Raw genomic sequence first — 17,324 nt, 5'->3', positions numbered from 1 at the left:
GAAATGAAAACATTAAACTGGCCAGAGAGTGAGAACTGAAAAAACAGACATTTGCGATGAATATTACTTATTCCATTAAGAAAAATATTTAACTGATTACATCAAAGAGTCATTTGTGTGTCTGTTTTGTGTAAATCAGTTTTTTTTTTGCAATAATCATTTGCATTTAATCAAAGTTCAACATGACGCTACAGAAAAAAATTACAACAGCAACATCAATCGCCTCGAGAACAAAATCCAATCAGAGGGAGACGGAAAAAAATGCTGCAACAATAACAACAACAATCAATTGCTGTTGTCTCTGCGAATTGAGTCGCATAAGCAACAGCCACATAGGCTATATTTGTTTATGAATAATTCATGACGTGTTAAAATCCAGATATAGAAAGACGATTAGATTAATAAAACCAATCATAATGCACACAATACGTTATGAGGCTGAAATAAGGTGTTACTATTCATTTCACAGCTTTTCGTAATGAAAACTGCCCATTTATTTGTTGCAAAATTGAATTTGATTATCTCGACTCGTTCGCTGGTTTTAATAGCTTTGATGACCACGATGTTTTTTTTTACTCGTATCGCTCGCAAGCTGAGAGAACACAACCACAGAGTCTGTGGCACAGACATTGTGATTTATGCCATATCTCAAATTTCTAAGCTGAACGAATCAAATCAAGAAAAAAAACTCTCGTCAATTATACTTTAAAGTCGACATTTCATTATTATTGCCTCAAGTCGACTGTGTGTGTGTGTGTGTATGTGAGTTGCCATTTTCCCCCCTTGCTCAATGCTTATTTACAGGCGAGGCAACCGATCGCAATCGCACGAAATAAAATTCGAGTGCAGAAATTTTAACAGCGAAAAATTATCGCACAAAATAATAATAATTGTTGAGGCAGCCTCAATTAGCTGCTTGTTGTCGATGTAGTGCTAATAATGAACGAACAACAACCAAACAAAGTCCCAACCAAAACGACTCCGGTCGAGAGAGAGAGAGAGAGAGAGAGATATCGTGACAAGGCGTTTTATTCCCGTTCTCGGTGTGTCCGCATGTGCGCAGGCGATCTTTTCTCGTCGTCTTCTTCGTTTTCAGCAACAAAGCCTTTTATACCCATAATTCACGAATTTACTGAGGCATCGCTATGCCGTGCACAGTTCGCGTTCCTTTTTGCATCTCGAGCATTGTCTTTGCGATAACGAAAGCGTCGGTCGTGTTTTTATTGGCTTTTTACATATCATTGCAATAAATTAACATTAACAACGACACTCGAAGGAAAAGTGCTTCGTTTTCATAATGAAAATTGGTGCATGCGAAATCAAGTGAGCGTTTGATTCGACGCGACCGAAGCACCATTATCTGAACTCGATTTCTGGTCGTTTTGTTTTCTCTTCTGATTTCGGGGCAAATCGACACGAAATTAATTGCGCTCCAATTTCTGTAACGATATTTCTTAACCGTGTTCTTTGTTGTTGTGGTTTCAATTTCCTCATCCGTTAGCTTGCTGTTGGCATGGTTCTGAAGATGCAGGCGATCGATTAAAGTCGTGAGCATCTGTTACCAAGTCCAACTCCCAGGAAGGAGAAATTATATTTATTCTTATTGGACTTTATTTTCATCAAGAGGTTTGCGTCACTCAAACTCCCAAGCTTCGATTGACTTGCATTTCTATGAAAATCACACAACTTATAAATTTAATCAAACAATTGTGAATGAATTATTGCATAGCGATAAAACAAAACTGATTGTCACATTGGCTAGCGCTCAAACGCTTGGTGCACGTACGTTTTTTTTGCCGATTTGACATGGAATTTGTAATTCTTGAATTTTTACGTAATTTTCTTCGTCTTTTTATTAGGCTAACTTAAGTTTTCTATTGTTTGAATATTTGGCGTGTGCAGTATCATTTCTCGGTCGATATGCCGGAGATTTCTTTAATTAAAATGGCATATTTTGTCATTTTGCCAGGGAAAAGAAAAAAAAATTTGAAGCCAACGAGGAAAAAAAACGCAAAAAATTGCGACGAAAATGCCAAAACAAAGGTGCTAAAACATGTAAATAAATCATATATATTCACCATAAATTTTCAGTATTGTCATCGTCACATTTGTATGTTAATTACGATCAAATACAATAATCCGTTGCCTGAAGTTAATTTGTTTATGTTGTTGAATGTGGCACGCATCGGAATGCATTTGATTGAAACATTCATTTCAACATTACTAGCTTTTTACGTCGCTGTTGCTGTTGTTGTTGTTTGCCGCTCATTTCGTTGAATAATTGTTCCGTGAATCGATTACGATGGAAATGAATTTGTGGCGGTGATTAAGTAATTAACTTGGCAATTGTTGGGTCGGTTGAGAGGTCAACGATTTTACAATATTTAAACTAATTTTCAAATTTGCTTCATTGCACAAACAAAAAATCGAAATGCAAGACTTCGTTTTTTTCTCACTGTATGCAGTGTAATACAGAGAAAAAGTGCTCGCAATTAATTTGCAATGTCTGTTGCATTCAACGTCCAATAAAAATTGACACAATTTCTTCGGATAAAATAAGCGGAAAACTGAGCGAACAATTCGACGACGTGGAATTTGCATTTTTGCGCTTTATTGCTTTATTATACACACACACACACACACACCTACCGAACGAAACGGCTTGCATAACGAAAACCAGCAAAATTGTTGCGCCTGTGTCGCTTAGGTGTTGTTAGACCCCTGTCGTATAACCCATAATTCACTCAATTGAATTTGATTTCCTTGTCCATTTGCTCTCTGTTCGACAACCTGAACAATTTCTTTTATACGCCACAGCGCTATAGATGGAAAAATGAGCCATAACTGTATACACAGCATGGCAAATGCTGACCGACATCTTTTCGTACACGCGTTCGCAAACATAAGAAATGTGTGCGAATTGTCGTTGTTGTCGCGCGCATCTCGTAACTCTGTGTCAACTCATTAAACAAACCCGCCGCTGAACGGCCCAGACAATTTGTCTCGCGCGCTCACACATTTAAATATGAGGTGGTTTTTTCTTCTTGCCTGAGTGAAAAAATAGCCAGCCAATACACAATTTTTCATGCTATTCTGTATCGATTACATTCGCACACGTAAAAGCCATGCGCACACAAGAAATTCTCATCAAATGCGAGTAACCGAGAGAAAGAGGAGGAAAAAATGCATCGGAATCTTTCGTACGTGTTATCAACGCATTTGGCCAACGATGGCCATGGTGAAAAAAATGCACACTGGAAGACAGAGCGAGACAAAGAACACGAATGTTGTTGAATATCGTCATCGGAATGCTGTGCCAAATATCGTATACGTTGCAGCGTACATAACGTGTACAACAACAGCACATAATTCACTTCAAATATCGAAGTGTTAACCGAACAGCGCGAGACAGAGAGAGCCGGTTCCGATAAATTCTCTTGTTTCTTTCTGCTGCAAAATTGTGCATTTTTTTGTCTACATCTTTTGAAGTGTTTGGATGTAAAATGGTTTTATTTGCGCCAAAAACATGCGGATTCAATGTCCGCGCGCTCGCGCGAAAAGGAGACGGGCGAAAAAAGTGTTGAAGGAATTTGCCACGCTGTGGTTCATTTAAAAATTTACGTTAAACAAAAAGAGTACTAACATACAGTGAAATAATTCTATTTTATGTTGTAGGTGCGAGAACCCAGATGGAGAGAGAGAGAGAGAGAAAGAGAAAGAGTGGAAGAGCCAATGGCAACAGCTTACGGGAAACGAGCTCATATAAATCAGAAAAACCAAGGCATCCGACAATCATAAATGTGAACGAGAAAATGCGGTGTTTGTTAAACATGAATTTACTAGTGCCTTTTTTCTCTCATTTCGTTTGGAGATTTTTCGTGCTGCTTTGTCGTTTCAACTCTATCCGTACACGTGATACGATGTGCCTTGCAGCATTGAACAGCAAATTGAAATCGAATCCTCGCGAAAGCATGTCAAAACACCAAAACAGCAACAACAACAAGAGAAGAGAGCGAATGAGAAGGGAAAATAGCGGAGAAACGATTGTAAATTGAATAATTTGTTCACAGTTCGAAGTGACAGAAACAAATTAATTGGAATTAGGTGAGGAAAATGGTCGGTGCGAATGGCAAGAGGTGTAAGCAAGAAAGAGCCAACAATGTGTTCAACTCTTCCTCTGTTATTTTTTTTTATCGTCTTCAAATTAATGCCGTACATAATGAGGCACACGCTGATAACGTTTCAACCCATTTGAAAATCCATCGACCACACACCGACAACAATAATCGATTGTATTTTTTCATGTTCTTCTTTGGGCTGCTCGTGGATCAAATGAAAAATGGCCTCAATTTGTCACCTTGCGTTCGTATTCAATTTATCGATAAGATAAAGTCGCATAACAAATAACCATGCTAATATTTGGTATTGATGCTTTTATGGATTTTTATGAAAAAATAACCTACGGCTAATGATGTTTTGGGCATTAGGTAAAATATTACAATATTTGGACAGTGCGGTCAGATTGACCGTGAGAATATCCGATCGATTCAAAAAAAATTGAATGTTTCACTACCTTAAACTGCCGGCTAAATAAATTAAGCCTTTCCCATTCAACAGTCAACTAAATATGGTAAATACACAAAATATCATTGAATAATAGGCCTACGTTTTTCTCTCAAAAATTTTTCCCCAGCCTTTATTCCATTCAAACTGACAAAAAACAGCACCTTTTGTGTGTACACGTGAGAATGTCGCATGGAAAGTGTTTTTTTGACAAAGAAAAAAGCAACCGATGTAACAGAGCTACAAATCGTGGTGTAACACACAATGGTTACGCACCGTTGGCTGTCAATGCGGTGCGATATCATTGCACTTGACTATTTATTTAATGGATTTCCCGCAAACCGTATTATTTTCGGTCGTTTCCATTGAAAAAGGTTAAGAGGACGCGTGCCGTTACGCACCATTTCATTCATTTACCACAAATTGTCGTGTCTCCACACACTCTTTTGAAGAATGAGAGACGGAAAAATGCGGAATGGGACTGAGCCGAAAATCGAATTTAAAATCAATTCCATCGAAATTGGTTGGATTCCTTGGGTGTGTGTGTGTGTGTGTGAAAGGAGCTATTAATCAGATTTTCGATGGTATTTTTTTCACTTTGCTCAAAAATGTGTGGTTTTCGATTCAATTTCGATTGTGCGAAAGGCTTTATCATTGGAAAAATGTTAAATACATTGACCGTTTGACCATTGAGCATTAAAATCAGCGGCAATTGCAAACCTTTTAACACATTCGCCGCATCAAGGTATTGCCATCTCTTTTGCTCGACCAACCAATTCACAGACGAAGGCCTAATGCATTTATGATGTAGTATTTGTGGCCGATAACATCGGTACTCATACGAGATGAAATGTGCGATAATTTTCTTGTGTTTATTGTTTTTGCGAGCAAGAGACGCATCAAACGAATAAAATCGCAATTCTATTAGCGCGCAAGCAGAGAGAAACAGCGCCGGTATACCACGAGCAACGTGATGCTTGTATCAAACAGCAAAACTTGACTATTGCACCAAAACGAGAAAACTTCTTCATCTCAACACACACCAAATGCAATTCTATTCAAAAATGCTACACGAATGAAATAAAATTGCGATTTATTTTCGTTGTGCGCGCAAGTGAATGCAATAAGTTTTGGATTTTTGCTATTGAGTATCAGGTGTATCAACAGAAAAAGAAACCAAACCAGAAAACTTTTTGAGTGTTTGGCGAATTTCGCGCAATTTTGATTTTGGTGTGGAGCAGAAAAAAAAGCAACCGAATCGAATTTTCTGGTTTTGAACGTGGAACACCTGACGCTTTTAGCGCTGATGCTTAGCATAGCAAAGCAGATAGAGAGAGCGAGAGAGCACAAGGATAGAGTGTGGTCACACCATGAGCAAAACCGTACCTCGGTTCATGTAAAACCATTAAAGACGAACGTATCTCGCTTGAATCATAAAATGTGCGCGCTATTCACTCCATCGAAACGAAAAAAATGAAGACGGACGAATGAAAGAAAAAAAAACGAGTACAATATCGAGTTAACAACAATGAACTAAAGCTTAAGCATATATTGTTGAGTGTGTGCGCATAGAAAGTATCCCATCGCGGTAGATCGACGTTCAAAATGAAATTCGTGATCTGCAGAATATTTCGCTGCTCGTTGCTGCTATCTATTTTTTTCTCCTCTTCTGCTCTTCTTGTTTCCCCTGTCTTTGTGCACAATACACACTCTTTCTCTATCCGTACGGCTAGAGAAATATTTTGCAGAACGTTACCGTTGCAAAAACAATTCACATCGTATATACATACTCTATCGATGTATAGACAAGCATTTTTTGTCATGGCCCGAACCGAACCGACACCGGTGTGTATGCGAGAATCGCAATCTCCAAAAGACCAACAAAAGAACGTTCGCCAAAATGTGTGTAGAACATTTTTTCCGTTTCGTGTACACTATTTGAGCATAGCCAGTTGTCGTTGAGCTGTTTTTCTTTCATTTCGATTCAAGTTTCATTGGGTTTCGTGGTCTCATCCATTTGCGTGTGCATTATGTGTTTCGAGGATTATTTGGCATGGCGCATTTCAGCCGGAGTGGTGTGTATGTGTATCGCTGCCCGTTTCTTTTCTCTTTTTCATTCTCTTCATCATATTCACATTCATTTGGTTCACATATATATATTCAATGGGTCGAGCGAGAACAATGCGCCGAAGATGGATTGCGCAATATGTTTCTTGTCTTCTTGTTCGGTTGTGTGTTTTTTTTGTAGGTTATTACATTCGAAAGGTAGAGAGCGAGAAAAAAACTTGTTCAATGCAGCCCAGTTCGACAGTGTGTGTGTGTGTGTGTGAGTGCAGGAAAAAAAGAGAACAACACAGTGCAAGAAATATCGCGATGAATTTTATTTTTCTGTTAGTTTACGCAGCAAATTCACGTATTGAAAACTTGAATTGAAACCAGCAGAAATGAACCAAAAGTTGAAGTAAAAACAAACTATTGCAAAAAAAAATTACGAATTTGTCAAGAATGCGCAAATTCCCACCGAGTCTCAATTCAATCGTATATCAAACGAGAGAGAAAAAAACAACTCGGTACATAACTTTTGTCATACGGTAATGAGCATTGTTTGTATCATGTCTCATCTTGGCACCGCGTGTCGATCTTTCTCGCGAGATCATGTTGTCAAAGTGATCGCAAACGATCAACAACTATAAAAACATGTGTTCATAAATTATGTGCATGTGCAGGCGAACGCGCAGCACTGCGACTGTCTACCATGTGTCTGTCGGCCCATTGAGCAAATAAATGCATGGAAGCAAGAGGTACACACGGTGACGAAGAACAATGATGACATGTGAATCGATGATGAAGCTGTCGCATCATGTTGTTTTTTTCCTTCTTCTTCTCTTGCATCTAGGCATACCACACCGTTGACGTTGAACATGATTCACCGCACACACATAACAGCAACAACAACAACAATTCTCGTTGTTTTATTACCATTTCAATTTATTACTTTATTTTCTGTTCGATTTGTTGGTGTGTTTTCGTTTTTTTTTCTCTTCTGTTTTGCCGACTCTGCATCGAAATGCGATAACAACATTTTGCTTGTTCTCCACTCTATCGGACTTTTGTTCTGCGTAAAATAAGCAATTTATTCTGTAATCAGTATCGTTGTGCTGCTTTTTTCTCTTCGTGTTCGTCTTCAGCGAGAGATAAAACAGTTTTGAATTGCTGCAGAAAACGGGACGAAATATGAGTGCAATCCACCAAAATGAAGATACGCTGTCGCTTTCTCGGTACATGGAACATTTTACTCCTTTTATTGAAATCGAGTTTTATGTAAACGCACGAATGGCATAAACAATGAAGCGCAGCCGTCGCAAGATTTCGATCTTCTGATACGAGAGAGCCTCTACTTTTTTGTTTCAACGTAAAATGCAACAAACATTTTTATAGTGAGATGATAAAACACTGATAAAGTAAATGCAAATCCAAGAAAAACAACACAACCGATACGGAATACAAACGAAGATCGGCGCAATATTCTGTTTGAATTAATTCGTTTAAGCATTTAATTCGTCGGGCTTTTTTTTCTTCTTCTTCTTCTCGATCTGTAGCGAGATGCAATTCGAGTGCAGATGTGTTTATGATTTTTCGGAATTTATTTTCATAGGGTCGAAATCTGTTTGGGTTCCAATTTTTGATAGACGCCGTTTGTGTTCTTGAAAGTGGTTTTATCACTCTGAGCGACAAAAAACGGTTCTCTTGACCGTTAGAAAAATGCAACCCAAAGGACCGTGGCTAAAGGATGCATCAGAGAGGATGCAGTTCATCTCATTAGTGACTTTAATTGATTTTCGGTTTAACGTTGGCATTTTTCATCACATTCTGAACGCTTGATGCCTGCGGTCATGTTCGTCCGATTATCAAATTCGGATGCGTCAAATCATTTAATATGCTTAGTGTTTATCGTAATTTGTATGAAACAAACAATTGTTGGTCGAACGGCAGATCTAGCTTGACCCTTTTAATTCGCGTTTCATATAAATTTTGGGTTTCAAAGAAAATATTGTGTTATGTTTATGTGTTCTCAAGACTAGACAATGCTATCAAAAATCTAGTTTGACCACTGGTCATTTGTTTGTGTAAGTGAAAAAGGAACAAAGCGAAGGAAACCCAAAAGATGTTGAAGAAATATGTCAGCGTTTGTGTATGGCAGGGTGCTTCAATCACGATGAGAAAAGGTAGATTTTAATTCCGGTTTGCTGTGGTCAGTATGTGAATTCAATTTGTTTCGTTTGATTTCGGTGCAAAGTTCCACAGTGAAATCATTAATTTAATGCCTAGGCTTCCTAATTTTTCTTCTCTACTGTTGCATCGACCGTCAATGTGCTGCCAAACTCTTGATCCCTTCTTCAATTATGCCTCCGTTTTTTTCCCTTCATTGTCTGCACCGTGGCTTCTTCACTTAAATACAACGACGTCGATGGAAAACCTATTACGTCATCGTCTATCGAACGATTACCCAAAACAATCAAACCAACAGGAGGTATATAGGTAAAAAGCCATAAATCGCTGATCGGATTCGAATCGAATGCCTGTATGCGAAGACAATGCGAATAGTTTGACAATGAAAAATCTCTGCCATAAAATGGGAATGTACAGTTCGCTAATCTTTTGGGATAATAAATGATTTGCATCTTTATTGTATTACATGCCAAAATACCTAGTTCATCATTGTGCTCGGTTGTTGCTTGCAATTTTTCGTTTCATTCTTTCAATTAGATTTTCTCCGTTTTCTTGGTGAGCCGAGCGCGCTTAGATTTAACGTTTGGTGTGCAGCAGAAAAACGACGTGCCGAATAAGTCGAAAGCCGACATAATTGTTGCCGTGTAGAAAAACGATGTGATGGATAAAAAGAGAGAGAGAGAGAGAGAGAGAGAGAGAGAGAGAGAGAGACAGAGAAAGGGAAAAAAGAAGGTGCCACGTTGATTTAATGCATTTTAGCGAACGAGAACTATGCAGACGTCTTTGATTTTGAAGTGTACATATGTTTTCTGTTGTTGTTGTTGTCTGCGCTCTCACTCTTACTCCTTCGGCCACAGAATGTTGTACGTTTGCTGCTTATCGGATCGCTGTTGTTTTCGCATGGATGTATACTCTTTTTTCATCTTTCGTACATAATTTTTACCTCAACGTTCATCATAATTTAATTTTTGTGCCGTCGCACAGAAAAGAACCGAAAACGAAAATTTCTCATGCTCAATTTGAATGGAATCTACAAGCGGAATGTGAACCGTGCAAACTCAAATGCCGTGTGCTGTGCTGTGTGCATGTGTACGTACGCGCGAGCGCGATTGGTGATGATTCGTAATTATATGTGATATGTGTCTGGTACCAGATTCAAACATATCGATCGAATGATTAACGATTCGAATCGGTGTTGCCACGATGTCGATAATATTTACAGCGACCAATTTACCTTTTTAACATAATACATATTCATTTTCTAATGAAGCGTAATTTGTGCATGCAATAAAATTAGAAATCACTCGCTTGGATTTTGATTTGAAATCAGCGATTTTATTCTCTCGTTCCGTTCGTCTCGAGTGTAGTACTGCGTTTAGGACGTTTCTTTTATTCAATTGGGTCGCGCACACTCTGTGTCATATACATTGCGAATCGATTCGAAATAGGAAATTTGTCTTTAGGCACATGATTCGCCTCATAAAAACGAATTGTGCACGATTCAAGATCATCATGTTTTATTGGAGAGCCTAAGCGGTTCCGATTAGAGAGACATAGTCATATTAATATTTTCGGCCGTAACCTCCACTATCTAGGAAGAAAAACACATGAACGAAATGCAAAAAAAAATCTCATTGTTAAAACCAGCAATGGCTAATGCAGTGATTAAAAGGCATTTCACCTTTTTCGTAGATGCGAAAAAAACCGAGAGCCAGACTGCGTTGTTCGTTCTTCGATTCTAATTAGAAATTCGTTTCTGCTGCACGTTTGGCAGCATCGTGGCACACACAAAGCAAATAAATATCAAGTTGAAAAATTAATTATATGGATTGAAAATAAGATTTTACTCTCTTTCCATCCCGTTCGTCCTCATGCACGTCCGCATATGTTAGGCGTGTTAGTTGCTTTTTTTCATTTTCCTGTACATGATACGCGCGGGCGCGTTCGCGCACTTTGTGCATTATTTGATTTTTATAACGTTTAAAGTTAAATGGCTTTCTGAACACAAAACATTTCATGTGCGCGCCAGAGCTGAATCTGTGCGCGCTCGCGGAGCGCGAAACTGAGATTTCCGTTGATTTCTCATATGGTTGAACTAATAAAGCGAAGTGCAACACCGGCGCGAGTAAATTGAGCCACAAAGAAATGCGGAAAAATCCCACGATGGTCGCGATCTTTTGTGCTTGAAAATGTGCACGGGCTGGTTTGGCAGTGTGTGTGTGTATTTGTGCGCGCATTTGTACTAGGAGCTGATGTAACATACGTTGCTCGACGTGTCTATATTTGGGGAATATATGTGCGCTTACGACGAAAAGGCAGCAGGGAACTGTAACATCGACACGAAGATACGAGAAAAAACACAATGTTTAGTTCGCTGCAGCGACTTCAATAGATTATCATAATCTTATGAAATTTCATGTTTCGCTACATTTACTTTTTTTTTTCGCTTGACTTTTTCTCACCGAAATTCGGATTGGGTTTTGGTTTTTCTTTTGGTGTGCAAAAAAGAAACAATTTTCAAATGTGTTTTATTGCGGAGAATTTCGAGTGTTTACGGAAGAGAGCAAAGCGTTTGTCAAGCTGCGCAAGCCTTTGAATATTCATGCGATTGGAAGCGTGCAACATTGTTACGCAAATGTGCATTACTTTTATTTGCAACGAATAATCTCGATTTCTCATTGTCAGTACATAAATTTCTCGAAAAAGGAAGAGAGCGAGCGAAACGAAACGAAAAAAAATATGCAAGAACTAGGCCTGTGAGATAGGAAAAGAAATCTACCTCATCATCATCGTTGAGATAGCCTTTGTTTGGTTTTTTATTATTGAATGAGCAGCAGCAGAAGAAAAAAACAACTCAACAACAACAACATGAATGTTCACGATAGTTCCGAAAACAATACCGCTGCGGGTAGTCGATATATGCGTTTCTGCATTTAAAATTCATGTATTCATCGGCCGAGGCCCCGTTCAGCATGTGTGTTCGCGCAACTAACCGAATAGCCACGCTGCTTTTCCTTTCCTTTTTTTTATTATTATTGTTGCTGTTTTTTATTCATTCGTTTTTAAGACGGCAGTAATGCTCACGTTCTCTAGGATCATTTTTTCCCTTTTTTTCTCTATCTATTTTTTTTCTCTTCATTTTTCATTCAATTCACTTAATTTTAATGGCCATTGAAAACATTTTATTATTGAGTATGAACTCAAGACGCCAAAATTGTACTAGCATCCAATTTTGTGATGTGTGTGTGTGTGCTGTTGTGTGCATTCTCAGGCACAAAATCTACATTTGGACTTGGCTAACTTTGAGAAATCGAATTTGTGCAGCGTATGCGCGGCGATGCAGCGGTGCTGAAGAAGAGCGCCAAGCGCAAATCAAACTGTCTTTACTGTTTTTGCCCCGGTAATGCATAGTGAATTGTGCTTTTATGTGAGAAAACGACAGAGAAAACTGTAAACATAGCACAATTTGCGTTACAGGTTTACATTTTATATTGCTCATCATCCGTTACACGCCGATTGCCGGGCAGCCAGAGTGCGCGCAGCACTGCACACACATTCACTTAACGTTATTGCAAGTTAAACATGAAACGCAATCACCATAGAACGGGCACATATAACCATATCATAATCAACATTAATCGTTTATCGAAACGATAAACGCTCTTTCTCTCTGCCTGCAAAATCACATGCATCAGTATGAAAATATTTGCTCGGCACACCGAGAGCGAGCGAGCGAAAGCAAGATGGACACATGCAAACAACGGCTACAAAGTTTTATAAACACATGTCGCTCCAAAAGACAATGTGTGTAATTTTGGATTTTATCCTTCTTGTGTCGACCAAAACACAATGCAACTTTTAAAGAAGACATCATGCAGCATGCAGCATACAACGTTGCTAAAGCAATAAAGCCCATGATAACATAAATTCCATTTTAATATCATTTTGCATGACAAAGAACATGAATCAAGATGCGATTATTTTGTTTGACATCCACGAAATTTTATGGCACAGAAAGAAAAAGAACCGAAAGAGATTTTGATTAATAATTTTCATTCATATTACAATCGTACGCTCTTGATCTGATGTTCTTGCATAGTGGAAGCGAAATTTATTAAACGGTTCAAAGCATTTTGCATTCAAACACATTGTGGACTCATGGAATTTTTCATTTAAAATTCGTCTACGGGTTTAAGCCTTTGCCAAGTCAAAGGATTCGCTTTCATAGAAGAAAAAGTAGTTGAAAAATGGTACCATCATCGTTGTTCAGTGTCATAGAGTTTAATTGGCATATCACGAAAGTTAATCGAATTGAAATGAAATTGATTAATTACGGAAAAATGCATACGGCTCAAAATTGGGATGCATAATGACAAGGATATCGGATGAATGCAGTCTTGGGCAAATAAATGCAGTCTTGAGCCATTTTTCATCCAGCGACCAAGCCACTTTCTCAGCAAAATAAGATGCGTCAAACGATTTTTTCTTCATTTTGGGTTCTAGAAAAATTACCTCTATAAAGGTGCTCGAACATGGATTTTGGTATACCAAAGTCATGTTCATGCGTTTAATGCCATCACGAGACAGTGAGAGTTAAAAAAACGGATCTCATTGACATTCAACCCTATTCAGAGAATGATCATTAGCATTACGCGCTCATCATTATAGTACACCCTTAGCCAAGCGTCAATCGCGACTATTTTATACCTATCAATTCGTGTCCTTTATTCAAAGACGAAGACAGAAAATAACGAACATCAACGACGTTCAAATATTGCACGCAGAAGATTGAGTAACTGATCATTTCGTTTCCAAGGACTGGAAACATAAAAAAATTCCCAAACTGAAATTGCAATTAATTCGAAGCTTTTTAAAATGACCGCCGCCTTTTTTCTATTAATTTCTTCGTTCCAAAAATTGGTCAAGCGCAAAAAATGTTATAGAAATGATTTGTTCGGTTTAATCACAGCGTGCAAAGGTCGCGGGTAAATTACATTTACATGTTATTTGATTTTTCTTTGTTAGCCACAGTCGAAAATTATTAATAGAGGTGATGTTTGGTCAAGCGATTAAAATTTCGGAACGCAAAGCGAAAATTCACATGATCTGTTTTCGGATTGACCAACGGTCAGAGCGCGAACCCAAGAGTTCAACCGGCGCACAACAATGGAAATTGTTTTGACCGAAAGTGTTAGACGATTTTATTATTTTCAACGAGCGAAATGGTTCCAATGATGATCCTAATGATGACGAGGCAATAACAATGAATCCATGTCATTAATGAATGGATGGCATTTGCATAATTTTGTTGTGATTTTTCCGTTGTTCATTGTTGACACGGCGCATCAAACGTTTGTTGGTGAAGGGAAATGGGGTGCCGATGTGCCGACGGAATTCCGAAGAAAGGGATATTAGGTATGTTTGAAAACAATGGCATTTGGTTTTAAGTCTCAAGAGGAAGACCGAAGAACAAAAAAAAATGTGAGCTACGACAATGCCAAAAGGATATGGCCATCGAAAGGGTCTTCACTCAGCTGGACATTGGTCATTGAGTATCTTAGGTATGCAAAAAATGATTTCAAGGTGGTTTTCCGTTTTCCCTTTTCGTTACGTGTAGAACACAAAAAGCGTGTGATTTCCAATCCTTTTCCTCGCTGTCTTTTCATTCGATCGGCTCTCTTCGTCGCATCTGCAGTGCGATTTGTTTTGAGTACATTTAGAACAGCGCATAGGGATAGAAATGCTTGACCATTTGATCAAATTAAAATAAATAAAACCGAATCCTTGCTGCTCCTTATGATGGACAAAATAATTAAAATGAGAAAATTGAATAGGGACTGTTTTTCGCTTCACTTCTTTTATCATAAATTTGATTTTAGTAGAAATAATATTTCTCTTGGTTTTCGATGACCGAAATCGGTTCTCGTCGAGAACTTCTCGGTAGAAAAAGTGCTCGCATAGAAAGACGCGATGATATTTCGAACCGGTTTAAGGACTTTACGACTCGATAGACACGCTACATAAAGCGATGTGATTGAAAGGAGGCGCCGTTACCAAAAACTGTAATTATTAAAGTCGTAAATAATATTTCTTTCTGAAAAACCGTAATAAAATTTAAAACCGATGCGACGTTTTTCTTCGATGAATTCATTTAAGATCAAGATTCGTTTTTTCACATGTCCATTTAAAATCTCTTATGATGAAATAGTAGAAATAGAAACGGATTTCAACTTACCCTCTCGTCGCATTCCCATTTTTAGGCACTTTCTTAGACGACAGTATTGACATTGGTTCCTATGATGTTGATCGATCGGACAGTTGCGATTCCCTCGGCATGTGTACGAGAGATTCCTTCGAACTGATCGCTTGAAAAAGGATTTGCAACCTGGATAGAAAACGAGAGAAAAAAATTGGAAGTTGAAAAAAAATTGAAAAAGTCATGAAAAAATAATAATTCTGGTTTCACCAAAAGCAGACAGCAAACGATATTTTACTGTAAATAAAAAAAAACATTTGTAAATGCAATCTTTTAGCGGTCAAGTGTGAAAAATTGCAGACAATGCATCAAACACACGTCACACAGCATCAATGCTACGTTTGGACGATGGGAGAATGGAGAATCCAATTAGAATCAGTTGGTGAATGATTTGTTTCATTTCGACCCCGTCAATTTGCCAATTTACTAACAACAAAAATTGCCTACATTTATTTGGCTAGTTTGAAGGCATCTCACTTCTCCTCGATTTGCCGCTGGAATAAATCAATGTCATTGCATTGAGTTTGAGTGCTGGTTCCGAATTAACAGTACACCATACACACACACACACCAAATGGTTAACGGAGAAATTTCATTGAATGGAATTGAAAAAGATAATTAGTTTTTCTTCGTGATTTTTTTCTTTCATTTGTTTTTTCCGTTGTTCTGGACTGAAGAAGTCCAGTCGTTTTCGCACCGTAGTGTGAATCATCATCGTTCGCATATTGCACTGTGTTGCCCTTTTCGTTCGTTTTGTACAATGCATTTATCCGTTGTTGGCTGGGCTTTCACATTAAGAATTGCTAATGCCGATTAATATTACTTAAAGCGTATCGAGGGAAACCATATATATATTCTTCCACCTCAGCCTCAGTTATAGTCGTATTCCACACTGATTGGAGTCGATGCAATCGGCTCTTTTATTTGATTTGTGTGAACAGTCGGAGTCTTCTCATGCATTCACGGCGATTCAAGTGCGCGCCTCGCCGCTGTGTGGTTACGGTAAAAAGTAAAAACAAAGAGAAGAACACTACACAAATATACATTCGAATTGTATTCATTGTGCGGTGCGATGGATAGGCCGTTAGTTGGGCTTTGTGCACTGAGAATCGGTTATATTTTGATTGATTTGCAGTGAGATTTATCGCTTGATGTGCAAAATAGAAAGAAATTTTTTGCTTGCTCGAAGTATTTGAAATTAAAATGAGAACGACAAGCACTCGGTATATTAAATAAAATTCAAAGAATAAACAAAAGTTGGCATCGGGGATATAAAGTCAAAAACAGGTTAGAGGTGACAATCGTTGTAAAGGATTGTTCTATATTGAGGCTGCATTTAATTCGGTCTCTCATGAAGCTGCCTCGAGTTCCCTTTGCTTGCGGTCCCGCAGCAGCAGCAGCAGCATCGTTTATACTTTAAACTTTTAACCCCTTAATAACCGATTATGATTCACTTCTCTTCTTGTTGCAACAATTGTTATTATTATATTCCTTTTGCCATTCGTCTCATTTCATAAAAATTGAGATAATCTGTTTTGTTGCATTCTGTGTTTACCCTAATGTTTTTTTTTACTCTTCTCTTCTCTTCGTGTTCTGTGCTGTGTGTCTGACATTGTGGTACATCAGTTATTTTGCTCCGGTTGTAACATTACGTTTGGCGTGCGTGTTTCTTTTTTCATCGTCTTTGGTTGATGCCATTGTTTGGGCACACGTGATAAATTGAAATATTTGTTGATACGAAAATTCATCGTAATAATGTGCTTTCGTTTGGCCGTTGCCCCGTTGGCCGACCTCGATTAGTCTACCTGCATCCACCGAATTTCGATGGCTCGAAACCAGTACCCGAAATCGGTTAGAAGAGTTTTATAGGCTATTAAAAGTTCGGTTAAATACAATATAGCAGCGGTTTATATGATTTTTTCTTCCCCATCTCATGTGCAATACCAAATTTTTTTCGCTTCTTCTCTTGGTCGCGCCATGATCTTAGACGCCCGGGAAGAGAATTCCAAACGATGTAACGCAAGGATGAGATGGAAATAAACAAACAGATAAATGAGGCAAATTAATTATGCATCGAAGAAAATTATGATCACGGCACGGCGCGAGGATTGCTTGCATTGAGTTTTTTTTGGAGCCATTGTTCGATGAGAGCCATTACACTGTTAATGGCTTAATTGACTTGGAAAAATTTGCTGCATTGACGTTGCGGAAAAGATGTAATGAAAATTAATTTCGTGTGACGAAACTAGTCGTTCCCATCCGAATGGACATGAGA

General features: G+C 38.3%; 1 protein-coding gene across 2 annotated transcripts in view; it reads right to left on the bottom strand.

The window, feature by feature from the left end:
- LOC129574455 (steroid receptor seven-up, isoforms B/C) overlaps positions 1–17,324 on the bottom strand; it is a 64,620-nt gene that overhangs the window by 37,783 nt on the left and 9,513 nt on the right. For both annotated transcript variants that reach the window (XM_055456519.1, XM_055456510.1), the window contains exon 2: positions 15,029–15,178. In XM_055456519.1, the coding sequence (XP_055312494.1) occupies positions 15,029–15,178 (150 nt within the window). The remainder of the gene's footprint in view (positions 1–15,028; positions 15,179–17,324) is intronic.

The sequence above is a fragment of the Sitodiplosis mosellana genome, unplaced genomic scaffold (genome assembly GCF_009176505.1).
Source record: "Sitodiplosis mosellana isolate CC-2019 unplaced genomic scaffold, AAFC_SMos_1.0 Smas_scaffold_1, whole genome shotgun sequence".
NCBI lineage: Eukaryota > Metazoa > Arthropoda > Insecta > Diptera > Cecidomyiidae > Sitodiplosis > Sitodiplosis mosellana.
This window is presented reverse-complemented; position numbering and strand designations above follow the sequence as displayed.